General features: G+C 37.4%; 2 protein-coding genes across 3 annotated transcripts; both read left to right on the forward strand.

The window, feature by feature from the left end:
• The first annotated feature begins 1,670 nt into the window (after positions 1–1,670).
• Positions 1,671–4,833, forward strand: LOC121984996 (cell number regulator 6-like). Its single transcript, XM_042538221.1, has 4 exons — positions 1,671–2,060; positions 2,193–2,307; positions 4,032–4,297; positions 4,454–4,833. Exons 1-4 carry the CDS (start codon positions 1,950–1,952, stop codon positions 4,673–4,675), a joined length of 714 nt encoding a protein of 237 aa, XP_042394155.1. The 5' UTR covers positions 1,671–1,949; the 3' UTR covers positions 4,676–4,833.
• Positions 4,834–5,296: 463 nt separating this feature from the next.
• Positions 5,297–24,700, forward strand: LOC121984997 (protein ARABIDILLO 1-like). 2 transcript variants are annotated; one of them, XM_042538222.1, is made up of 12 exons: positions 5,297–6,886; positions 6,971–7,129; positions 7,203–7,283; positions 7,370–7,501; positions 10,907–11,034; positions 11,269–11,356; positions 13,899–13,993; positions 19,178–19,241; positions 21,947–22,122; positions 22,647–22,886; positions 23,439–23,523; positions 24,129–24,700. In XM_042538222.1, the coding sequence occupies exons 1-12, from the start codon at positions 5,498–5,500 to the stop codon at positions 24,303–24,305; spliced, it is 2,814 nt and encodes a 937-aa protein (XP_042394156.1). In that variant the 5' UTR covers positions 5,297–5,497; the 3' UTR covers positions 24,306–24,700. The 2 variants fall into 2 exon arrangements, with proteins under 2 accessions (XP_042394156.1, XP_042394157.1); XM_042538223.1 differs by having other exon boundaries at positions 5,298–6,886; positions 22,665–22,886.
• Positions 24,701–26,661: the final 1,961 nt, after the last annotated feature.

The raw sequence follows: 26,661 nt of genomic DNA on the forward strand, positions 1-26,661 counted from the left end.
TTGTTAGTTGATTAGGGTTTGGATGTTTATTGTTCTGCGTTAGATCTGTATGCCCTTCTTAAAGCATACAATTTGTTTCTATGTCACTTCATTTATTATCTTAATTTTCCTGTTCATGCTATTCCTTGAACTAAATCCGACTTTTCGTGTATATTAGTTATAGAATGAATATGCATCCTCTAGAGATGAGAATTCTATTTCAATTTTTGGGCTTCGATTACTTGCAACTTGGGGAATGAAATCCTGATTATCAATTCTATTTTCTTCCATTTTTGGGAGCCCTCGCATTATATTTGACAATAGATAAGTAGATAAATAAATAAAAACTACAACTTATTTCAGAATAAACAACTGTTCCAGTTAACTATACATGCAATTTCTAAACTCTAAACTTGATTGAACAAATCATGCAATTTCTAAAAGGAAAATAACAGAAGCACAAGAATTTTGTTTCAACTCATGTAACTGTTGTCAACTTCTGTGAAATGTTAAACCACTGTCAACTTCAAATTTTGTTTCCCTTCAGATTTTGCAATTTGAAATGAACAATGAACTACAATAAACATAAGTCATAAAAGCACAGGAATGAAGTTAACAAAATGCTTCAAGCACATTCATAAGCAAAACAAACCGCAAGCAACAGGAATGACTTTGTAAGAGATTGGAGAGGCTGGATTTCGTTGCACATCGCCGACAGAGAGGGAGGCAAACCCCTATTCCAGAACCACGGAGCTTCTATGCACAAATAGTGAGATGCGAGAAAGGGATGGGCGGTGGGGAGGCGAAAACCGTCGTGCGCCACCGGTAGAGAGGGAGGTGAAAATCTGTCGAAGGAGAGGCTGGATTCCTTCGTGCGTCGCCGGCAGAGAGGGAGGGAAAAACCCTAGCTCTGTGGTTCTAAAGCTCGCGACGAGGGGGCTGGAAACCCTTGCTTACGAGAGAGGGAGGAGCGGTGGGGGGGGGACCCTAGATCTGACGGAACTGGAGCTCGTGGTAGAGAGGCAAAGAAATTGGGGAGGAGCGGTGGAGAAGTCATGGTGAGAGAGGGAGGTCGAGAGAAAGCTCGCTAGGAGAGAGATCTCTTGCGTGCGGTTTGGTGCGGAGGGCTAATCGCCGCAAGAGAGTTGCTCGCTGCAAGAGAGCTCACGTAGGTCTCGTAGCTCTGGCGAGGGAGGTGTGTTTGCGGCGAGAGAGACGTTTCGATAATTCAAAGAGGGAGGAGCCGCTAGGGTTCACGGAGAGGAACACGAGGAAGAGGGTTTGACGTAGGATAAAATTTTTCTACCATTACTTTGCATTATTTGCCTTTCATGCGGATGATGTGGAACGTGCCATGATGCACACTGGACACAGTAAAATGAGTCGAGCAAGTCAGACATTAGGCAAAGTGAGTAAATTAGGTGAATCAAAAAATATATATATATATATATATATATATAAATAAAGATGAATAGATAGATTGATATTAGATCGAGCAAATGTACACAGTAAAATAAGTCGAGCAAGTCAGATATTAGGCAAAGTGAGTAAGAGTAAGTTAGGTGAATCAATTGGTCTTTTATGAATAAATCTTTGAACTTTACAAAATACAATAGTTTTGAAAGGACTTTAATGAAAAATTACAAATTCATCGAGTTTAAGAAGTAAGTAACCACCAGGAAAAAATTTCGACTATATGAAGATGATCATCGCAGAACCGTTTATTTGGCTTTCGCCGTTCAATCTCCGAAGTTGTTCACCGAATAGTGAATGTGCAACGCAGATCGCCCATTCGCCCCTTCCACATTTCCAGATCTCTCCTCCCAATTTAGCGTTTTCTTGCTTCGATCTCTATACGCTCTCTCGGATTCTTGGATTTCTGGTCGCACGGGACACGGGATTTGACGCGCATTCACCTATTCCATTCCCTCGCTTGGGTCTGCCCTTTGGTCGCCGCTCGCTTCCTGAAGATGTCGGACGATCCGGTCCCGTCGAGGTACGTGAAGCTCAATAAGGATCAGGACGCGCCGTTGGAGGAGATCCGCCCTGGAGAGCTCAACCAGCCCGTTCGTGTTCCGCAGGTTAGGGTTGTAACGTGTGGCTCAAGCGGGAGGCTGAATTTTGTTTATTTTTGTTGTCATCTTCAAGATCTGTCTCAGATTTAGGTAGTTTTGGTGATGGCGATGCGTACTGTATTTTTCTTGTGTGATCAGTTGGAGGTTCAACGATGTGTCGAGTGCGGACAAGCCCTTCCTGAAAACTACAACCCACCTGCTGATGAGGCGTGGACGACTGGGATCTGTGGTTGTGCTGAGGATCCGGAGAGCTGTAAGCCCTCTTTGTTCATGATTCATTATTCTAAAGTTATACAGTATCTACATGTTTCAAAATCCTAGAATGATATCTACCTCTAGATCTAGTATTACTTTTCTGTATCTTGTTAAATTGTTCGTACTGCTTTTAATAACATATGATGTGATTGTTCATATTGTTTTTGATAACATTACCTCATTGGTCTGTTGCTGAATAGACGATTGACCAAATCATTGAAGAGCAGACAGCTACTGTTCAATTGCCTGATGGATATAATGTTGGATAAATAATCAGTTTTCATTGTGTAGTCCTATCCTATTGCTGCGTTTCAATTTTTCTCAATAAAGAATAATCGAAAACTTTAGGATAAAAATTTTAGTTTCCGGGCCCTCCCTCACATATATAAAAAGAACATAAATCCTACTATTTGTGGAGGGTTTATGTTGGGTAAACAAGGTCTGTTAAAAAATTTTGAAACGTTACATATAAAGCAAATCTAAAGTTGACTAATAAAGAACAGGTTCGTTCAAATTAAATTTGATTTGTACAAGTCTGAAACTTTCAAAGTAGGCTGACATGCTAAAATGATTAGCCATTTGTGAGGTGGCAACTCTTCAGGTATCCTTGAGAAAAGTTTTGTTGCCTATCAATATCGTCTTTTACATATTTTGTACCTACACTGAGATAATTATTGGCAATTAGCAGACATTCTTAATTCACATGTTGCACTTTTATTTTCTTTCAAGCTACAAGATTATGGGTTGAGAAACATGCAGTTTATTTTTACAGATACCTTATTTCTGTTGATTTTGTTTCCTTTATTTTCTTTCAAGGTACAATATTATGGGGGAGAAACATACAATTTATTTTTACAGATACCTTATTTTGGTTGATTTTGTTTCCTTTTGAAGACCTTAGATGCAAGAATTCCATGTTTGATGGTTATATTCCACATAACATAATCAATGTGGTCGCTCATTTTTTAAAAGCTGACCTGCTGTTGAAATTAACAGGATAGTACACCAAAATGATATAGCTGATTAAAAAAAAAAAGGCAACTCTGTGCACGAAGCTCCCGTCATGCGGAGCCCCGGGGAAGGATTCATTGTGCACAGCCTTACCTTACTTTTTACAAGTGACTGTTTTCAGGATTCGAATTTTGGTCACATGGCAATAACTTTACCGTCGCGCCAAGGCTCCCCTTCAATGATATAGCTGATTCTAGATTAAATAATGGACAGCTATTTTATCATGAACTAGTTTTTACTACTGTGAAAATAACTGAGAGACTGTATCCTTTTTTTTTCCTCAAAATTATTATTCACTTTCATAACATTTTAACTTCTTAACACTCACTTATATGTGACTGTTCTCTTTTTGGGGAATTTTCGTGAAAGTCACGTTTGTCTCCTTGTCATAAATTGACCAATTCATTTATAACTGTAAAATAGAAACCAAGAGAAGGTACAAAATGCATTAGAAAATGGACACGAAAGAGTGGAAACTGACATAATGAAGAAATACTTCCTTCAGACTAATAATTTTAGGATGACATAAAATAATATATTGTCAACTTTTAGAAAGAAACATTTCTGGTTCTATAATGCTAGTTATATGCATATAATCTTATAGTGGTTGATTCGAAAAATCAACGATGGCTCATCAATGGGTATAGTCTTTTATATCATTGTATTGTCTACAATGGCTGATAATTTAGCTAGAAGCCTTGTGAATGCCAGGTTGGACTGGACTTTTCTGCCCTTGTGTCTTATTTGGGCGCAATGTTGAGAGGCTTAGGGAAGATGTTCCATGGACAAATCCTTGTATTTGCCATGCTCTGTGTGTTGAGGGTGGCATTGCTCTGGCTGCTGCTACTGCAATTTTCCATGGTATTGATCCAGAAACATCATTTTTGATTGGTGAAGGATTGGTCTTTGCATGGTGGATCTGTGGTACCTATACTGGTATAGTGAGGAAATCACTTCAACAGAAATACCACCTCAAGGTGAATTCTTTTGTTTTTTTTCTTCTTTAGATTTTGTTTTTAATGGTTCAGTGTCACTTCTTTTAGTGGCAACCATATTGAACTCCCTTGATGTTCACATCCTGCTTGTATTGAGAAATCTTTGTCGTCTTAAGCTTTTTTTTTGTTTGCTTACAGAACTCTCCGTGTGACCCTTGCGCTGTCCATTGTTGCATGCATTGGTGTGCCATCTGTCAGGAGCACCGGGAAATGAAGAGTCACTTGTCCGAGAACCTTGCTGTGCCAATGACCACTGTTAACCCACCACCCGTGCAGGAAATGAGCAATCGTAGCTCGGCAATCTCCGAGACTGGCCCTCAGCAGAACCAGCATGAAGAATTTGAAACACAGGAGTTATAGTTTCAGAATGGCCTCCAACGTAAATATCATGTCCTTCCTTTCAATAGCTCAGGAAAAAAGATGGAAGTTTGTAATGTAACGGCAGGTCTGTGCCACTTGATTGCTTCAGAAATTGAACCCATTTAAACATGGCATAACTTTTCTGTGGAGGAGACAAATTTTAGCTCTCTTGTTAAACGATTCAAGTTTTGATCGTAGTTAAACATGCCACAGTTAGAAGTAACACGATTCAAGTGTAGAATGTGCAACACCAAGACACACACTTAGTGTCCCTTGAAACGGGAATGCATCATGTGAAGTCAAACAATATGTTAATAAATCCAGTGGTGTAAGGCAACAAGGATGACATGAAAGACAATGGGATAGACCTAATATATAATTGAGATTTTGTTCAGAATGCTCTCAAATGCGAAGAGATAATGAAACAAATAGCAATTGCAGGAAAAAAAGTACGAATTCTTATCCAAAGCTATCTCTTATCTACAAAGAATTAGAGAAGATGTTTATTTATTATGGTTTTCATAAATCATATATCACAATGGTTTTAATTTTAATTTAGATAGTAATTAGGTATTTTAGGTTTTGTTTGAAGATAATATCGTTATATATTTTTTCCGTTTGCGATTGATGAGGGCATAAAGGCCCGTCGCCCCAGCTTCCTCAATCGCTCCAACCGATTACTCCGCAAACCCTAGAAACGAATTTGATCGAACGAGACCAGGACCACCTACGATTTTCCCATGCTTCTGCCCTCGGATTTCGCAGGGTGATTTCGCAAGAACTGATTGATAGGCCAGGATTGTTATCGGTAGTTGGCTCGCCATGAGCCGGAGGGTGCGGCGGCGAGGTTCCTACTCCAAGGACAAGGAGAGGGCCGACGTCTCGGCACCCTTCGCTGAGTCCTCCGATCACTGCGAGATCCCCCGCCCCTGGGCTCGCAGAGGCTGTGCCGACGATGCCACCGTGGACTGGACAGCCCTGCCTGACGACACGGTGGTACAGCTCTTTTCTCGACTCAATTACCGCGACCGCGCGAGTCTCGGCTCCACTTGCCGCGGTTGGCGCCTCCTTGGTTCCTCCCCGTGCCTCTGGACGTCTCTTGACCTCCGCGCCCACCGCTGCGAACCCGACACTATGGGCGCCCTCGCGGGGCGATGCCTCCACCTTCGCCGACTCCGCTTCCATGGATCCAAGACCGCTTCCGCCCTCATCAACTTACAGGCGCGCGGCCTTCAGGAAATTGCTGGGGATTACTGCGGTGAGATAACGGATGCCACCCTTTCTGTGATCGCCGCGCGCCACGAAGCCCTCGAGAGCCTCCAGATCGGTCCAGATCCCTGCGTGCGAGTAACCAGTGATGCAGTTCGCCATGTCGCCATGTGCTGCACTAGACTGAAGCGGTTGCGTCTCTCTGGCATCCGGGATGTTAATGGAGAAGCCATCAATGCCCTAGTGAGACACTGCCCGCAATTGTCAGAGATTGCATTTTTGGATTGCGGAAAGGTTGATGAGGCTGCCCTAGAGAATGTGGTATCACTGAGGTTTCTCTCGATAGCTGGCTCAAGGAATATACAGTGGGCTACAGCTTCCTCATCTTGGGGTAACCTTCCAAACCTGGTCGGTTTGGATGTTTCAAGAACTGATGTTTCTGCTAATGCTGTCTCAAGGCTTCTCTCCACATCAAAGAATCTCAAGGTACTCTGTGCTCTCAACTGTTCCGCAGTTGATGAGGAAGGGAGCCGCAATCCCAGCACGTTCATCAACACTAAGGGGAAGATTCTACTTACCCAGTTTACTGATGTTTTAAGGGGAATTATTTCTCTGTTTAAGGGAACAGTTCTGAATGAACAAACTATATTTGTGCAATGGATAAATTTTCAGAATGTGGATAAGAATCTGAATGACATCATGATCTGGCTAGAGTGGATCCTCTCACACTCTCTTCTTCGAATAGCAGAGAGTAATCCACACGGGATGGATGATTTTTGGTTGAGACAAGGGGCTTCGATGTTGCTAAGATTAGCAAAAAGCTCACAGGAGGATGTGCAGGAGAGAGCAGCAACAGGTCTGGCCACATTTGTAGTGACAGAGGATGAGAATACTGCAGTGGAACCTGCAAGAGCAGAAGCAGTGATGCAAAACGGTGGAATACCTTTGCTTTTGGAACTTGCTCGATCTTGTTGGGAGGGTGTACAGTCTGAATCTGCAAAGGTTGAGATTTGGGTTGGCATGATTGATACTTTAAGTACTCTGGCCTTGATTCTATTTTGTATGTTTGTGTTTGTGAATGTGTAGGCTATTGCAAACTTGTCAGTGAATTCTAAAGTTGCAAAAGCAGTTGCTGATGAAGGGGGAATTGGTATCTTAGCCAACCTTGCAAAATCTTCAAACAGATTGGTCGCAGAAGAAGCCGCTGGGGGGCTCTGGAACCTTTCTGTTGGAGAGGAGCATAAGGTCTGCTGTTCAATGGGCATTTGGTGCCTTCCGCAGTTGGTTTATTCAATAACAATTGTTGTTTTGATTTCAGGCAGCTATTGCTGAAGCTGGAGGAGTTAAAGCCCTGGTGGATCTTATTTTTAAGTGGCAATCTGGAGCAGATGGAGTTCTGGTATGCTTCATTTATCTGGTCTATTGCCTGTTTAACATAAAGACAATTATTAAAAAACTACTTAAGTACACATGTTCTCAAATTAGGAACGAGCTGCAGGTGCACTTGCGAATCTGGCTGCCGATGACAAGTGCAGCGTGGAGATTGCGGTTGCTGGTGGTGTTTGTGCACTGGTGACACTTGCAAAATCATGCAAAGTTGAGGGAGTCCAAGAACAGGTCTGAGCAGCATGTTACTTTTGTGTCTTTTATGTTTTTCTTGCATTTTCTTGAGGATAATCTCTATATATTTTGTGAGAAAGCAACACATTTCCTGTCATCAAACTGCATCACTTGAAGTAATACAAAATCGTTATATGTCACATCTGAAAATTTGAAACAATCTGAGCACTCCCAAGGAAAAAGTTCAAACAATAACAACCCATGCCATTTTGTGGATTGCTTCTGTTGTTATCAGCAAGATTAGCAGAATCTTATCGCAATTTTCACCAAGAAAGAAAGCTTGTACACCCCTGTATTGATCTATTCATTATAAATTTAAACATATGGACAAAGATGTAGTCAATTAGATTTTTAAAAGAAAGTTGTGTACATACACTATTGCTTTTCATTATGGAGTAGATGGATGGAATATAGGATTTCAGTTTGTAGGATTATTTTAGTAATTGTAAAAGAAAGTGTCTTTGTTTAGTGGATTCAGTTTTTAATCCTTTCCTAACTCATATACAAGGCATCTTGTTGGTGTATCTGACACCATATTTTGGTTATGAATTGTGGATCTCCTTTCTCTTCCCTTTCTTCCTCTCTTCTTCCATCTTTTTTTTTCTTTCACCCTTCTATTCCCTCACATCTTTCTCTCTTCTCCTTCTTGGTGGGTCTACATAAAGTGGTATTGGAGTTGAATTCATGTTCTCTCTTTTCTTTCTTTTCCTTTTCTCTTCACTTCCTAACTCCCCTGTCTATATTTTCTTGGCCTTTTGTGCAATCTGTCCAATCCTCTTATTGCCTATCACAGACTTGTCCATTTGGCCTCAACCATCTTTTTATAAGTGATTAAGGCTGTGACCTCATATCATGCCTGATTAGGAGTTTCACCATCCCAACCAATGTGGCTTATTTGTAGGCATGTTAATTGCCTCACAACAGTTTGCAAGCCTTGCATGTTGCACACTGCCTAGTCCACTAACAAGGCTGACACCACAATGTGGCTTATTGCCCTTCATTGTTGGAGCCACCATTCCAAGGTTAAATGTTCACACTTTTCAGTCTTTTCACTATCATGGATTGCCCCACCATCCTTATCTCAGCCACTGTTTTCTTGTTCCCCTAGTTGTCATGCACAACAACCACAAGGCAAACCACCCTTCGCCTCAAAGATATTGTATGATTAGTTGTCATGGATTGTTTTAATGTTACACTGTGGTTTTTTTTTTTTTTGCCCTAGCATTTATTAAAAGGTCTCCTCAGTAATGTTTAAAGTTGTCTAATGGTTGAACTCCATGTTAATGAGAGTCAGTAGCTGTATCCATTGCAAATATGATATTGGCGCTCAACATGACTTTTTCTAAATTTTATGTGATTAACAGTGGTGTTGGTTTGCGACTCATGTTGTTGGTGTGGTTGAATTGTGAGTCCCCCTGACTTTCTTCTTCTTCTCTTGTCTCTCGAATTTAGCACCAAAGCCTTTTGTCTATCTTTTCCTCATTTTCTTGGTTATCCTTCCTTTGTCCTTTTCTTAACCTTCTGGCTATTTACCTTGATCCATCTCCTCTCCTTCCCCCTGTTTTATTTTTATTTTCTTATCTCTCTTCATCTTGTCGTCTTCTGTTTCTCAGTCGATCTGTTCTCTTCTCTGGACAACAATCCATACCTTGTTTGCTTGCTCACCATCACTCATCATTTACTGTGACACACCACAATTCCAACATCCTATCATTAAGACTGAAACTCATCAAATCACATATTTGCCCCCCTCCTGAGTGTGTTGTGACTGTGTCTCTTGCAAACACTATTTCCATAATCTTCTCTAACATATACCCATTTTCTATTTTCGCCACTGAGAACATGCTTTTACCATTTGGAATGCATAATTTCCATCTCCTTTGATTAATTTCTTTATTTTTTAAATTTATTTTAGCGAACATTTTTCCACTTTCTCAACATGCTTTTCTACTTCTTTCCTTTCTCACTTCATCACCATCTAGAAGAAACTCACCACCAGTCCTTCATCTTCAGCAGCCCACCTGCTATGCACACACCTTTAAAAAACCCCATGTATTAAGGGATTGTATTTCTGACTGACCAGCACTTCCCTGCCCTGGTCTGGACACCACATGGTTAACACTAATTCCTCTCTTCACCACCAATTAATATGTTGCTACACCTATGCCTCTACAAATTATCAAGATGAGAAAAAAGCCATATACTGAGGAAAAAAACACAATCTCATTTATAAATAATGTATGAGTAAAGAAAAATCATTTCTTGTCAAAAATAGGAAGTCTGTGTGGTACTAGATCCATAAATACTTCTTGCGTGCTGCTTTTCCAACCATCTATGTTCGTGAGATTCTCTTGATTGGGACCATTGTTGATGGTACAATTACAACAACAATATAACCAAGTCTTTATCCCACTAAGTGGGGTTGGCTACATGAATAGTCTCTATCCCCTAATATATCCTCATCTATATTTAGATGAATTTTATGTTATTTTATCATTGTTAACCAAGTCTTCTTTGGTTTCCCTCTTCCTCAATTGATGTAAAAGGTACAATTGAGGTAAAATATTTGGAAACTCACTATATCACTGAAGTCCTTGGTTGACCATGCTAGGAAATAATTGATGGTTTATGGTTCATAAGATCACTTTTATGATAGAGGGAATACACTATTTATTTTAGAACAGCAAAGTTACTTGGTAGGAAGTCTAACTATAATTATTTCAAAAAAAAAAATTAGTTAAAGAAACATAATTTGATGCAACTTGCCATTAATATGATTTATTTTATTGTAGCTAGAGTAGAGTGACTAGTTACAGTTAGTCAATTTATGAAGCATCAAAAAACATTAACACCCTATTTTTCTTGGAGCGTGGCTTATTGTATCTATTATAACTTTATGTATTTACACACTCCACCAGTCACTTATGGAGATAATAACCATTTTTTATGTTTCAACGAAGATGTTCTCTGAGATAGGTGAGCCATTTAATGTAACAAAATAAATGTATAAAAAGCTAGCATCAGAAATGGACACAAACAGAACATATGCAATATCACTTAGGTTATTATTCTGAAAATTGTAGTACCTTGTAATCACCACCCTGAAATATATAAAAAAAATACGATAAAAAATAAAAGTCGAAACTTTTTGGAATTTGGAACATTACTTCCTTTTGTTTGCTTTGATTGTATTGGCTTGTTTGCTGGGACCAATGATTCAAACGACCTAAGGACTTTTAATTTAGACCTATGTTGCTGACTAGCATTTATTCTATCTAGAGTTTCTATATTCTTTTGCTAGAAGTCCTTTTAAAACATGGTTTATTGTGGAAGCTTTTAGTCTATCCTAATGTTGTGTAATTTGAGATTGTAGGATCCCTCTAATTTTTCCCCTTGTCTTAGGCTGCACGAGCTTTGGCTAATTTGGCAGCCCATGGCGACAGCAACAGCAACAATGCCACTGTTGGCCAAGAGGCAGGTGCACTTGAGGCGCTAGTGCAATTAACTTATTCTCAAAACGAAGGTGTAAGGTATTTGTATTTTTGAATCTAATTTCTCAGTAACAATGTCACCTTTGACTTTCTGAATTGTTATGTTGTCTCAGACAAATATGCTTCACATATGTCTGACCTCTTTGCTTTGTATATCTAATATATATTTCATTCTAATATGAGGCTCTTAATTTCATTTTTTTTTCAGAACACCAATTTTTCAACATTACCAGTGCTTTGTATAATAGTAATTTTCTTTTGTCACTTACCCAGGCAAGAAGCTGCTGGTGCTTTATGGAATTTATCTTTCGATGATAGAAATCGTGAAGCCATTGCTTTAGTTGGTGGAGTTGAAGCGTTGGTATATCTCTTTAATCATCCAGTGTCTTTTTGCATCTCCCATTACAAAAACTTTAAGGATCCATTTCTCTTTCTCTCTTTGGATGCTATATTTTACAAATATTTTGTAATGATGCTAGTGTTATATGACTTTTCATTTATAACATCAAAATTCTGAAGACACTTATAATTAAATTGATAGAAAGAGTGTATCACAGTTCCCAATTATTAGGAACCATTTTTAAACAGTTTATTTTTGATGTACACAATATGATATGTACTAATTAAATGATATATGTGCTTTGTGTATATTTAAAATGCCAGGTATTAGATTAATAGGTTATTGATCTAGGGGTTCAATCCCACATTATAAGTTGTAAATTTAAGGTTTGCTTGCGAGTCTATATATACCCATGTATCATTTTGGTTATCTCATGTGGAAGTACTTCTCATGTTAAGGAGTTTTTGAGTTTATGAAACCAGAGAAGTAATAACCCTATCAACTTCTTGATGAAGTAAATATCAACTTGTTGGAAACTGGATGTTGCTCAATACTTCAAATGCTACACTGAGGTCTGATTTTGCTATTCTTGTGGCATCTTTGTGCAGCAATCCTTTGCAGAAAGGATGAATATTCCGTAAGCTGCACCCTTGATGACCATCGGAACTATTATTTTTATCCAATAAAGCACTTTTCTTTCAGTTGACACTTGCTAGGCTTCCTAGTATTCATAGGCAATTATTGTTCTCCTATGTGCAAATTTGGTGGCACGGACAGATATATCTCCAAGATGGCATGGTTATTACTAGTCGTTTGGCAAGGTTATACTAGTCCTTTAGCGACACTCTTTATGTTGAGGAGTTTTAGTTCATTTTTGATAACAGAAAAGTAAGAACCCTAGCAATTTCTTGATGGGGATGAATCCATTCAATGCACTAATCTTAGTTCTTTGTAGTAGCCCAGACTTCTTTTTTGGCTTCCATAATATGCTAGCGCAAGGAATTCAAGCATCATTAAGGGGAAAAAATTACTGTAAAAGGTTGATATCAGATTTTGATGAAAGGCTACAACTTTGCTTTACTGCCAACAAAACTTGATGTCTTGACTTATATCATCTGATAGAAACAATCAGTTTTCTCACATCCAGTCCCAGGTGAAACCACCTAACAATAGATGTAGTCCATTGTGCATGACCTTTAAACAAATGACTAATAGTTGTTAGTTTTAGAGCAAAATTAAGCAGAACATTGCATTATATCTAATTGGAAGATACAATAATCTCAAACTACTAGCACAATTAATTTGACATCCACCGGGAGGCAAAACAAACTAAGCACAAATGTGAAAAGTAGGAAACACAATGAGGAAGTATAACCAATGATGCCAATAATGTTTCATAATCAACATGTATGCAACAATGGCATCTCCATCACTAAGAGTTGTGGATGTGATAGATTGCATGGATGTCACACCAAACATGCATTGGATACAGCGTACCAAACATGCAATGTTATACTGTCTTAAGTGTTCAGAGTTCAGACACACCCAAATTGTTAATTATGTTGGTATAATGCATTGTAATTAGCATAGGACTATTAGACAGATTGTCATAAGTGAACTTTTGAGTGAATCTGTGGTTGTATCCCCTTGAACTCTACCAAAATTTTTGGTTTGGTTCGAGTTTTAGGGATTTCAGTGTTTTTTTGAGTAATTTGAGGATTTCAGTTCTTTGATACTAGTTTCAATGCAAATTCAAAGTAACAAAATATAAAGTGATTTGTAGAAAATCAAACTATACACCAAAAAATTCAGGCAATAAAACTATAAAAACTATGCAGGAGATTTGTTATTCACAGGAACTATACAAGAACTCTGCAATTAAATTTAAGACTCTAGTTCATTTGAACTATATTCAAGAGTTATGAAGCAATTATGAATTTTGGATTAAAATAGAAATATAGCACATGCTGTCATCTTTCAACTGCAAGCCACCTCTAACAAAAAAGAAATTTTTCAATAATTATTGTCATTAAATATCAAGCATCTCAAATAAATGAAAGTATCAACAATGAGTAAAGAATCCTAAACTAAAGTGATAACAAGGGGCCCTAGAAGGGATGCTGGACATAGAAGGGATGCTGAATAGTTTAATGTTGTCGACATGGAAGAAGAGGAATATTACCATAAAACTTAAGAATTCTTTTGACTGCATGAGCATGCCATTCTAATCTACAAATGATAATCTCTTGAATTTCTTATTTGCTGGAAGTTGAACTCTGTGCCAGGGGCTACAGCATCTTTTCTCAATTTTCTCTTTTCACCTTAAATTCAAACCTTCTATTTCATTTGGGTGGCTACTCATTTTTGTTCGTTGATACAATGGTCTTTAGGTAACAGATTTATTTTTTTCTCTGGTAGATCCTAGATTTAAAGATTCAAATTGTCTTTAACACCGTTTGCAAACTTTTGGTTTGTCCCACTAGCTACTTTTCCTTTGCAGAAGGATAAAATGTTGTTTCATAATAAATCTTGACACTGTTATTTATTTTGTTGAAATTTTCAGGTAGCTCTTGCACATTCTTGTTCAAATGCTTCCCAAGGTCTTCAGGAAAGGGCTGCTGGGGCTTTGTGGGGTTTATCAGTTTCAGAGGCTAATAGGTAATTTGTTCTGTTTTATTAGCTATTCCAGATGATTCTGTAATTACAAATAGACGAAATGTTACTTGCAGCTTGTGTTTGGTAATGGTCATAGCAATGCACTCTTTGATATTGTCTAATATGTGATATGTGAGGTTTAATATCAAAGAGTGGCTTATGGTCTTTTGAGCAATAATGCACTCTAGAGAAAGGAGATTGGTGAAGATTACCAGTTCTCCTAATGAAGCCAGCTATAGATATTTTTCCATCCATTTTTCTTGGTTAAGGATTACAAATCTTGATAAGTGTGACTCTATAACGTGGGCAATAAGAAATTCTGAGTTGCTGGTCGAGTAGCATGTTGACTATGCAATCCCTTTTTGAGGAATTCCATGAATTGTCATCCATTTAAGCATCATCAAATTTCTTGTGCCCTGATTATTTGAGGATAGCTACATGCAGATTATATATATCACTAGTTATTGTCAAATCTAGTAGTTTCATGATGTTAACTAAAGTAATCTTTAATATCTTCCTTATTCCTTCTCCTTTAATACATTCAACTCATAATATACAAATATCTGGTCGCCTTTAAACAATTTTGTACCACCTAAATTTATTTTCTATAGTTTTATCTTCTATTGGAGCCACCCAGTTTCTCTAGAACAACAACAACCAAGCCTTTTCCCACTAGGTGGGGTCTGCTGTATGAATCCTTTTACGCCATTGAGCTCTATCTCCTACTATATCATCTATATTTAAACAAATTTTATCTTGTTATTGTTGCTAACAAAGTCTTTTTTGGTCTTCCTCTTCCTCGTTTGATATGCATGTTTATCATAGTTTCACATCGCCTAACTGGAGAATTTATTAATCGTACCATCTTAAACGCGTCTCTCAGAGTTTTTCCTCAATAGATGTAACTCCGACTTTCTCTCTAATGCTCTCATTTCTTATTTTGTTCATTCTTGTATGTCCACATCCACCTTAACATCCTCATCTCTGCAACTCTCATCTTCTGCTCATGTGCTCGAGTCATAGCCTAACATTCAGCTCCATATAACATAGCAGGTCTAACTGCGGTTTTATAGAACTTACCTTTAGTTTAAGAGGTACTTTACTATCACATAAAACACTTGACGCTCCCCTCCATTTTAATCATCCTGCTTGTATTCTATGTAAGACATCTCTCTCAATCCCTTCATTGTTTTGCAAATATGATCCTAAATATTTAAATCTCTCGGTTTCGAGCAACTCGTCCTCTCCTATTTTAACAATTGTCTCATTACTTCTAATATTGCTAAACTTAAATTCCATATATTCTGTCTTTAATATACTAAGCTTAAAACCTTTCCCTTCTAGTATTTCCCACCAAGATTCTAGTTTAGCATTTACTCCTTCACGTGTTTCATCAACCAAAATAATATCATCTGCAAACAACATGCACCACGATACTATATCTTGAATATGCGCAGTGAGTGCATCCATAATTAATGTAATAAGATAGGGATTTAGAACTGATCCTTGATGTAACCCTATCTTTATTGGAAATGCTTCAGTTATTCCGCCTGAAGTCTTTACTCTAGTCGTTGCATCCTCGTACATATCCTTAATTAGTTCAATATATGTTACGTTAATATCTCTCTTTTCTAGAATTCTCCATATAATTTCTCTAGGACTTTATTATAAGCTTTTTCTAAGTCAATGAATATCATGTGTAGATCTTGTTTTTGCTCCCGATATTTTTCAATTAATTGTCTAAGAAGATGTATTGCTTTTATTGTCGACCTTCCAAGCATGAACCCAAATTGATTTTCGGTCACTGTGGTCTCCTTCCTTAATCTTTTTTCTATTATTTTTTCCTAAAATTTCATAGTATGACTCATTAGTTTAATACCTCTATAGTTTGCACAATTTTGTACATCTCCCTTGTTCTTATATAACAGAACTAGAGTATTTATCCTCCATTGATCGGACATTCTTTTTATTTTCAATATCATATTAAATAATTTTGTAAATCATTCAATACCTTGTTTCCCTAGGCACTTCCATACTTCTATCGGAATATCATCTGGTCCAATGACTTTTCCATTGTGCATCTCATTTAAAGTTTCCTTTACTTCTTAAGTTTGAATTCTACGATAAAAAATTAAAATTTTTATGCTCATTTAACCTAGAAGGGGAGCCTTGGCGCAACGGTAAAGTTGTTGCCATGTGACCCAAAGGTCACGGGTTCAAATCCTGGTAACAGCCTCTTGCAAAAAGCAGGGTAAGGCTGCGTACAATGGATCCTTCCTCGGGACCCCGCATGGCGGGAGCTTCGTGCACCGGGCTGCCCTTTATTAAGTTGGTCACCTAAACCTTCATTAAAAAGTTGATGAAAATACCTCTTTCACCGCTCTTTATTTCTCCATCGTTTACTAATACCATATTACATTCATCTTTAATACATGTTATTTGGCTAAGATCTCTTGTTTCCCTTTCTCTCACTTTACCTATTCTATAAATGTCTCTTTCCCTTCTTTTGTATCCAATTTTTGATATAATCGTTCAAAAGTTTCATTTTTTTGCTTTATTCACTACTTTTTCAGCTTCTTTCTTGACTATTGTATATTTTTTTAAGTTTTCCTCGTTCTTACAAATATAAAATTTCTTATGAGCTATTCGTTTTTCCTTCACTTTCTCTTGTACTTTCTCATTCCACCACCAAGATTCCTTACTTAGTGGTGCATGTTCCTTTGACTCACCGAGTACACTCTTAGCTATTATTTTCAACTTTGATACTATCTTATCCCATGTTGTATTAGAGTTATCGTATATTTCACCTAATGTTTGTACTTCTACCTTCTCCTTAAATATATTTTGCTTCCCATCATTTAATTTCCACCACTTAATTCTAGGAATCGTATATATTTTCTTTCTATTGATACTATGTTTGAGACGTATATCCAACACTACTAACCTATGTTGGGTAGTTAAGCTTTCTCCAGGATGACTTTACAATCTTTATAAATCTTTCTATCCTTCTTCCTAATCATAAGAAAGTCAATTTGCGATTTATTATTCGCTGAGTGCTGGACAAGGAAGCAAGCCCTTTACTTTAAAGTCAAGCCTTTCTCGGCAAGCTAGCAGTATCTGAGTGTTGAACCCCCTCTGATCTAAGCAGTAGTCACCATGTCGAGCCTAAAGCCAGCGGCTGGATGAAGGCTTTGTTTTCACTCTAGGTAAAAATGCCAAAGCTGTAGGAAGGCGTCACGAGTCAGTCTGTTCATTAGCAGCTACAATCCTCCTCCCAAAGGTAAGTAGGAGACAAAAGTTCTAGTGTTGGGACAAATCCCAATAGGCGAGATTCTCCACCCTTTCTAGTTCACGTTTAACAGCGGTCACCATTCACTCTCAAGCTAGCCGCTTTATGAATGACAGCTTTTCCACCCGTGGGAAACTGACCCAATATTAAAGTATAGACCCGTGTGGCAGCAACACCCGAAGGTGTGTGTCGTTCAACCTTTCACGCTTTCGAAAAGCTAGTCTACGAGAGCTATATACAATACATGCCTACCTACAATAATAGGTCTTAAAAACGTATTAGCTAATATAAAGTCATATACTATCGCAAAATCTAATATAGTTTTCCCTTCCTCATTTCGCGTTCCAAACTCATAACTCCCATGTACCCTCTCATATTCCTCATTTTTCACTCCGACATGCCCATTTAGATCACCTATTAAAATCATTTCATTTGATGGAATATTTTATAATATTTCATCTAAGTCGTCCCAAAACTTTGATTTGGTAGTTTCATTTAATCCTACTTGTGGTGCATACACGCTAATTATGTTCATAGTTTCTTTCGCCACTATTATCTTAAGGGCTATAATTCTATCCCATTTTTTAACTACTCTTACAACTTCATCCTTTAACAAACTATCTACAATAATACCCACTCCATTTCTTACTTTATTCTTTTCAGTGTATCATAACTTAAAACCCGAGTTCTCTATTATCTTTGTCTTCTCGCTTATCCATTTTGTCTCGTGTACACACAAAATATTAATTCTTCTCCTAATCATCATATCTACTACCTCCATTGATTTACCAGTGAGAGTTCCTATGCTCCATGTTTCAAATCTTAGATTATTAGTTTTCCTATCATATTTGTTCTTATCCAACCTATAGTGTGAGAACTCTTGCCTATTTAACACTACACCCAAGTTCTCATAGAGATGTAGCGGTGCTTGCTGAGACGTTACAGTCGGAACTTGTAATGCGAACTCTTGCATATTTAGCACTGCACCCGAGTTATGGATATGTAGCAGTCCTTGCCGAGACGTTATAGTCGGACCCTGCAACGCGTTCTTCCGGAAAACAACCTAGCATTAGCACAATAATTTAATGGATCCATTCATTGAATATTTACCATAGTTTTAACGCTGACGGACAACCTAATGCAACCTAACGCTAGCGGAGTTCCCAGTTTCTCTAGAATATTAGTAATTTTTATTTTGTTGTTCTAATGACCCCACACATCCATCTTAATATTTTTAGTAGTATTGCTTCTTAAAATTCTAACACTCTGATCTATAAAATCTGTCAAGTTGTATCATATTCTTGAAAATTTTATTTTAGACTATTAGGTACATGACAATAATGCAAACTTTATAATTTTTCTCTTTATTTCAACCACATTCTTTATCCTATTGATGATATATCTCTGTTTTGTTGAATGATAAATCCAATATATCTAAAATTTCACATGCAAAAATTTCATGCCTATTCATTTTATCTACTATCTTGATTCTTTTAGTTGTTTCGTTACAATAGGCCAACTTGGATTCCAAGAATTTAAACTCTTGCCCTTTTACTGGCTTCAACATTGGCTGGAGCATAACTATGACATAGTGCTTTTATGACTTACTGTCTTTGAAGAGAATTTGACTTGCCAAGAACTGGTTGGTATTATGAAGTGCAACCCAGTATTGCCTTAGTAAAACTGGCAAATACCAATCGTTAAATGCCAACATCACTGATACTAAAAACCATGTTGGCGCTAATAACTAGAGTAACTGGACTAGAGCTGAATACTAGACTGCTTCATTGGCCTTGTTTCACACTAAACAAATTTATTAAATGCCAACTCAATTTACTTTTTTTGTGGTTCAATTTTTCCTCTTGCTAATTCCCTATTTTTCTTCTTCTGGTATTTAGCATTGCGATTGGAAGGGAAGGAGGTGTAGCACCTTTAATTGCATTGGCACGTTCTGATACTGAAGTAAGTATTTATATTATTTTGAAATCATTTAATTTTCTGTTTAATATTATTCTATCATCCTTCTCCTCTTAATATATTTCCTTTACTTACTATTAATTCAAGGTAATTTTACTTGCATGCAACAATGGAGTATTTCTTTTATACTAGAATGATGTAAAGCTTTGAGATGCAATTTCTAGATTAGTCGCTCTTGTGTCTGTGAATCTTACATGGCATTTTCATTTCCTGTCTCAGACTATTGATTGTGGCATATTAATTGATACTACTATGAATTGAGCTCCTTTTTCTTCCATCCCAATTCCCAAGAATCTGCACTTTGCAAGGCACTATCAAAAGCATTCTGGTTGAAACAAGAGTCAACACTATTAGAGCACAATATTCCTGATGAAAATTGAACAATGGGAAACTTGGTATGCCGTACATTTTAAATTTATTATGCATGGTTTCCATTGATTGACCACATATAGTGGGTAACAAAGAAAGAAAGCCTAGGTGTCCAGTATTTCTCCTAGGTGTCCGGTATTTCTATCCTTCATTCACTTAGAGGTGGTCTCCCGGAAGTTTCCCACCGGCCATCAGGTAAACACCACGAGTGGTTCGAGCACCGTAGGCTTTTATTTGCGTTGTGTGGGAATTGAACCCTCGTTGTTTCGAAAACTCGTCCTTCCGTTTACCATCACACCATGCCCTCGGGGGCATATGTAGTGGGTAACAAGATTATAAACATAGTTGTAAATATTCATCATTATTTTGACCAAGATTTAAAGTACTAGTCCATGCCAGGGTATTGATCTTTGGATAGATGGTTTCACTATTATATCATGCTAATACTTATGTTTATTTTAGCATTGGTCGAAGTGTCCCAGGATGATTTCTAAAGTCTATCAATATTAAATAATGTAGCTTAAGATTTTTTTTTTAAAAGTTATATATTTAATTATCTAATTAATTTTAGAAAAAAATTCTACTATTAACACCCTCATAACTTGACTATAGTATTAATATAATTTATTTACAAAGCCTAACTTAACCCCACCTAGTGGGATAAGGTTTGGTTATTGTTGTTGATGTTGCATTACAAAGCCTGACTTATTAATATTTAATGTGTGTTACGCAAGTTATTAATCTGTTTACTTATCATAAACATAAGTAATGTATATTAAAATTTTATATACCGTAGTTATGTGTTAACTTATTAACTCCCCTTGTATCATATAATTATTTAAGTTATTAAATTGGTAACTAATTCACCCCTCACACTATTCACCCTTGCAACCGAAGTCTATTCCCTCTGCTTGTACAAAGGAACTTAGTAAGTTATTCTGTGAGGTGCTGAAGTTTCCTGACACAGCTGAAGCTGCAAAAGATTCTTAGCTGCTGCTGCTTCCACTTCCTTGACCTCCACATTCATTCTGAGTTGAAGCCTTCACATCACTTGGAATGTTCCAGTCCGCCAAGGAGTTAACGTTTCTTGTATGCTTTTGAAGCCTCCACCCTTTGAAACCCAAAGTATCCTTTTGGCATTCCTATCTCTCCTTTCACTTTTGAAACTGAAGCTTCTTGTGCTTTGCAGCCGAAGCCACCTCTTCTTCCAGAGTTTTAAGTTCCTGTCTTGACTAATATCCAATATGGATGAGACAAGGTCAGTATGACCTAGTAACATCATGATTTCGGCCCGTACTAGTGATCTCTTTGTGTGCACCTAGTGTTTGTTTTACTCAACGAGTAAAACAAGTTTTGCTCATGCTGATTGAGATGATGGGAAGTTATGGCTTATGCTTCAGGCCAAGGTTTAAAGATCCAGTGTTGGGAATCATTAGTCTCAGTCAGGAACAACTCAGTATTGATACCAAGTAAGTGTGCCAACACTAAGGGGCACCTACAAGATTATCCTTATCTTCATTGACCTCATCTTGCTTGTGTTGTTGTGCCTCGCCCTTGCTGCACTTGTACCTGCCAAGCTGCATGCTGTCACCCTTGTTTTTCCCACTGACCCTTGCCTATGGCCCTCCTGGTTCAGTTTGCCCATTGGCTGTTGACCCTGCCTTGCACTATCTCATCCTCATGCCTAACCAATAGCTGCTACTTGTCGATCTTGCTTTTGCTGTAGAAGCTGCCTGCACTGACCTTTCTCGTGCTTGCTACAATCTTGCTTATTTCATAGTGTCATAGTGGCCTTGCCTGCCACTCCATGTTGCACCAAAAGGGATGGGATAAATAGGACTTTTTCCCTTCGATGGATAGTATTGGGGTGAACATGAGTTTGGTCCAAAACCAATCTCCAAAGAGGTGTGTGGGCTCCATCCTCTCAGATTTTTTTTTAACTGAGGTAAAGCACCTCAAAAACTGTGCTTTCTTCTCCTAACCTCTCCCTTGACTGCATTCGAACATGCCTAACTCTTGTGTATTCTGCTGTTCTCATTTTCACACTGACTGATAAGAAATAATCTAGTTACTCTTCTTATAATTTTAATCTGGCCCATCGCTTATAGGAAATTGAAATGTGCATTTGAACAATTTGACAACTTGATATAAATGTCTATATGTATGTGAAGCTATTCCTTTCTGTAACAATTTGTCTGCAAAGTTAACTCTTGTGGTTGTATCTTAATTATTGAACTAATAGAAAATAGGAAGCATTGAGCATCATGGACAATGTAAAGGAAGTACAATTCAGCCAAGTCTTAGTTATCTTTTGTGCACAGGATGTTCATGAGACTGCTGCCGGGGCACTTTGGAATCTTGCTTTTAATTCTAGTAACGCTCTACGGATAATTGAAGAAGGGGGAGTCCCAGTTCTAGTACAACTATGTTCATCATCTGTATCAAAAATGGCTCGTTTCATGGCTGCACTGGCACTTGCTTACATGTTTGATGGGAGGTACTAAAATTTTTTTTTTCATTCCTGATATTCAAAAACCACGTTTGCAGATTTAATATGTTGGCTTTTTTAGACAAATTTCCTAATATATTGAACAAACAAATAGAAGTTTTTTTTTTCAAGATTCAGCATTGACAGGCAGCTTAAGTCACAAATTTTTGTGATTGTGTAGAAAGGTTATCTTGCCATCTAGCTCCATGCAAGGTCATTAGATGTCATTTTATTTGTTTATTTTCTTCATACTCATATACTTAATCATCATTGAATCAAATTTAATTATATCTATGAACCAACTAAACATATGTATACTACCTTTAACTTTGTATCATTTTGATGGTCTATGGGGCTACACCTTTCTGCTTGTGCATTTAAATATTTAGTAACTCTGCATCTAACTTAACATTCTCAGATGTTCAACAATAATTTTTTGTATTTTTTCTTGAGTGTCATTTAATTGTGCACCAAGTTCCTTGTGCTGCTGTAGTTATGTTAAAGTGTCTAATGTTTGCATCTATACTCGTTAGTTTGAATTGGTTTCACAGAATGGATGAAGTGGCACTTGTGGGTTCTTTACTAGAAGGTTCTTCAAAGAGTGTTAACTTCGATGGTGCTAGAAGGATGGCTCTGAAGCAGATAGAAGATTTCTTGCTGTCATTTTCAGATCCACACATTTTCTCAGTGACTGCTACATCATCAGCTCCTGCAACGTTGGCACAGGTAGTAGAAGCAGTTCAAATACAAGAAGCAGGGCACTTGAGATGCAGGTGTGCATTTGATTCCTGTTACTAATTTAAAATTTTTAAGTAGGTTTGGATGAGAAGTTAACAACTTGGTTTGACAACTGTACACATGGTGTCATAGCTATGAATAAGAATTACACTATAATCAAAATGTTGAAATAAAAAAGAGAGACATATTTAGTTAAGAATGAATAATATTAATTTATGTTATTATATATTTAACAACAAAATATTTCATATTTCACATTGCAACTCAGAAAACAAATTGCAAAAATTTTAAAAAATTCTTAATGTGCCAAAATGAAAAGATAAAATATTTGCTTTGAAGATTATGATTTAGTGTTTTACTGGCGTCCATATTTGCTTTGAGGACTATCTCCTTCAACTTGGAAGTGATGTTTAGATTGGGCATATCTCAGATACTTTTTACCGTCATTTATGCCGCTATATATTCAGTCTGCTTTCTTGCATCATGAATTCTTTCTTTTCTATTTTTCAACTTTGCATGTTTACATGATTCCCTAGGAGTGAAATCTTAATTTACTTCGCCTGTATCCTTTTGTTATTGTATTCCAGTGCTGCTGAAATCGGGAGATATGTTGCAATGCTTCGAAATCCTTCATCTATTCTTCGAGCCTGTGCTGCTTTTGCTCTTGTTCAGGTAATTGCTGCATGTTTCTGGTGTATTTGGTATTTATGTTGAACAGATTGCACAGCTTTTTGTTGCTCCTCTCCAGCCTTTCGTCTCGTTCCCTAACCATACTAATTCTTTTCTAGAAATGCATGTCCCATGGATTACTTTGTAATGAACTAATATTCTTCAAACATTATAATCATAAACTTATTGAAACTCTGGACCTTACCATAGACATTCTTGTTTTGCACTTGGAGCCGCAAATATGAGTTGCAGAAATGACAAGTGATAAAGAACAGAATAGAGACATGGTCAGACAACCATTGCTCTTTTGTTTTTGAGAGGGCAGGTAGGCTATGCTTTATGGGTTGTATTCGTTCATATAAGCTCGTGGAAAACTGTGTGCTTATCCAACTTTAATATTTTTTTTCTTCATATTCTTCTTTTTAGGATTTTTTTGATCTAGTTTCTCTAGACATACTGAATAGGTGACTGCTTTTCACGTATAAGCACAGCAGTATTGTTGATTTTAACAATTCATAATATGCAGGCCACCTTCACCTACTATTTGGTGGGTGGTTTGTCGATGCCATCTGCAATTTTTTTGACTTGTTATCTACTTTGAAATGCAGTTCACTATTCACGGAGGTCGGCATGCAATGCACCACGCAGGCTTATTGCAGAAAGCTGGAGCATCGCGTGTCCTTCGTGCTTCTGCCGCAGCAGCCACTGCCCCGATTGAAGCTAAAATGTACGCAAGGATAGTTCTAAGGAATCTAGAACACCATCAGTCAGCAGCTTCAACATAATTTGGGAGACACTTCTGATATAGTCGGGTACATCATCATGGATTTTCCTAAGTTCTGCTATTGCAGATTCTGACGTTGCCAATGAACCTTCCCGTGCTCGACGCACTTCATTCACTGGTTCATATACTTAATAAGACCCAATTGTTCAATGAAAAAAAAAGAAACCAATTGGGGTTCATGTCAATGTGGTGTTGGTAAGCTTTGAGTTTGCATGTCATGGTTTGGCGCCTTTTATTATTTTTATATATTTTTTTTGACGTGTGCGAGAAGGTGCAAGTAGCTGAAGAAACCAGTATATGTAAGTTTTCGACTTTTCAGTAGTGGTTATGTTTGTATTTGTATGATTATAATAGAACAAATGGGACAGAAGTAGGCATATTTTGCTTCCCAATCAACCCTTATTTTACCGTTTTGTCCAAAAAACTCATCAGATTTTACATTTCGGTCGAATTTTTTGCCACTGTTTGTCCAAAACAAAATTCTAGTATTTGTGAATCATAATAATTAGATTAATCTTGAGTTTTTCATGTTATTTGATTTGTTTAATCATCCTTTTCCCCCTCAAATGCTAGCATGTTGCTTTATAGTCAAGTCAATTGATGTTCCATAGGGTGTCCAGTTATCTAGAAGTGACTGTTTTATTATAATGGCGTAAGAGATCAGTTTTCGGTGGGATAAGAGATTACGATATACAATAATCATCTAAAAATGATGTAATCATCTAAAATCGTAATTGGGTATGTATATTTTTAGGCTTTTGCAGATTTGGTTTGTATATTTATAATGATACAACGAGTGCATTAGGACGTTCCCAAGATATGTTTTTAGATATCGCTATATAATTACAATCCATCCTTGCTCAATGGGTACAAAACATCCATGCTTTAGCACATGGTATAATAACTCTTAGGGCATGTTTGGTTCAGGGTTATTTTTCATGACCTTGGTTATCCAACTAAGGTTATGTTCTTTAACCGTGTTTGGTTTAGGGTCATGAGGAATTTCAAAGTTATATTTGATTCTTGTCACGTCAACAAAATGAGGTTATATCCCTGAATCAGAAAACCTCCATATCGTAAGGTTTTGGACGATTCCAGGGTTAAGTATATTTTTTTCTCAAATATAACCTTCGTTCGCTTCGCTGTTTACCTATCTACCTATCGGACACTTTTCTTCCCTCTCTTGTTTTGCAAACCCTAGAGCAGCGGCGACAGATCCTCTTTGAACCGGCGGCGGCGAGAGAGATCTTGGCTTGTCTTCTCCCACTTTGTCTTCTTCGAACCAACGGCGACAGACTTCTCCCTCTTCGTCTTCTTTGAATCGGCAGCAACCACAGACTTCTCCCACTTCGCCTTCTTCATTGACGGCGACAAACTTCTCCTGCTTCGTCTTCTTTAAATCGGCGGCGACAGCAAGCTTCTCCACCTCGGTTGGAGTCCAACGTCAAGAGGATCTCACTTTCGGGTAAAAATAAGTTATTTTTAAAGAGATAAAAAAAATTCTAGTTTGCCTATTCTATTTGCATTTAATTGTTAAATTTTTTGGCAAACTGTTTTCAAGTTATCAGCTAATCTTGAGATCTTCCTCACGATCGGAATTTCATTACATTGTTGTCGATCCTTTTATTTTCTATGCGTTTGCTAAGGGTAACCTTTTTCTCTTCGAAAGCAAAGAATGAATAAACTGTGTTTGTATTTGTGTCCAATGATTGTTACTCTGACCATTTCAAATCTCCATCACCCACCTTTAATTTACTTGCTCATCCCATTCAGTTTTGTGATCTATGCCTAATAGATCTTTGTCAATACAATATGTTTGTATTTGTTTTTCGCTTATCAGTTATTGGGATTTTCCACCTTGTTGATTTTTTATTTGGTTCATTGTCCTTTTTATATGATAGGTTGTAATGACTCGGTTGTCAGTAAGGCAAGAGATGAAAATGATTTTTGTATTCATTATGCACATGAAGATGATGGAAAGCAAGATCTTTTTGCCTTTATTATTGACAATTTTCTTAACTGTCAAGAGAAGAAATGCTAGGTTCAGGAGGAGCATATCATATGGTGATCAACCATTGTGTAGATATAATATTAGGTCTATAAACCTAAATGAGATGATTTTTCGTAGTGATCGACAATGCGTGGATAATTGTAGGATGGATAGAAGGACTTAGGCAAACTTTGTTATTTGCTAACGACTCGTGGACAATTGCAAGGAACCAGAAATATGTCAATTAGTGAACTTGTAATATCTTTTCTTCACATTATTGCACATAATGTGAAGAACAAGGTCCTAAAACGGCAAACATCTAGATCCGGCGAGACAGTTAGTAGACAATTTCATTTAATTTTGAACT

The sequence above is a fragment of the Zingiber officinale genome, chromosome 5B (assembly GCF_018446385.1).
Source record: "Zingiber officinale cultivar Zhangliang chromosome 5B, Zo_v1.1, whole genome shotgun sequence".
NCBI lineage: Eukaryota > Viridiplantae > Streptophyta > Magnoliopsida > Zingiberales > Zingiberaceae > Zingiber > Zingiber officinale.

Coding starts and splice junctions, on each gene's coding strand:
- LOC121984996 (XM_042538221.1), top strand. CDS start 1,950: ATGTCGGACGATCCGGTCCCGTCGAGGTACGTGAAGCTCAATAAGGAT. Junction 2,061..2,192: donor AGCCCGTTCGTGTTCCGCAG/GTTAGGGTTGTA, acceptor TTGTGTGATCAG/TTGGAGGTTCAACGATGTGT. Junction 2,308..4,031: donor TGCTGAGGATCCGGAGAGCT/GTAAGCCCTCTT, acceptor TGTGAATGCCAG/GTTGGACTGGACTTTTCTGC.
- LOC121984997 (XM_042538222.1), top strand. CDS start 5,498: ATGAGCCGGAGGGTGCGGCGGCGAGGTTCCTACTCCAAGGACAAGGAG. Junction 7,502..10,906: donor TTGAGGGAGTCCAAGAACAG/GTCTGAGCAGCA, acceptor CCCTTGTCTTAG/GCTGCACGAGCTTTGGCTAA. Junction 11,357..13,898: donor TTGGTGGAGTTGAAGCGTTG/GTATATCTCTTT, acceptor TGAAATTTTCAG/GTAGCTCTTGCACATTCTTG.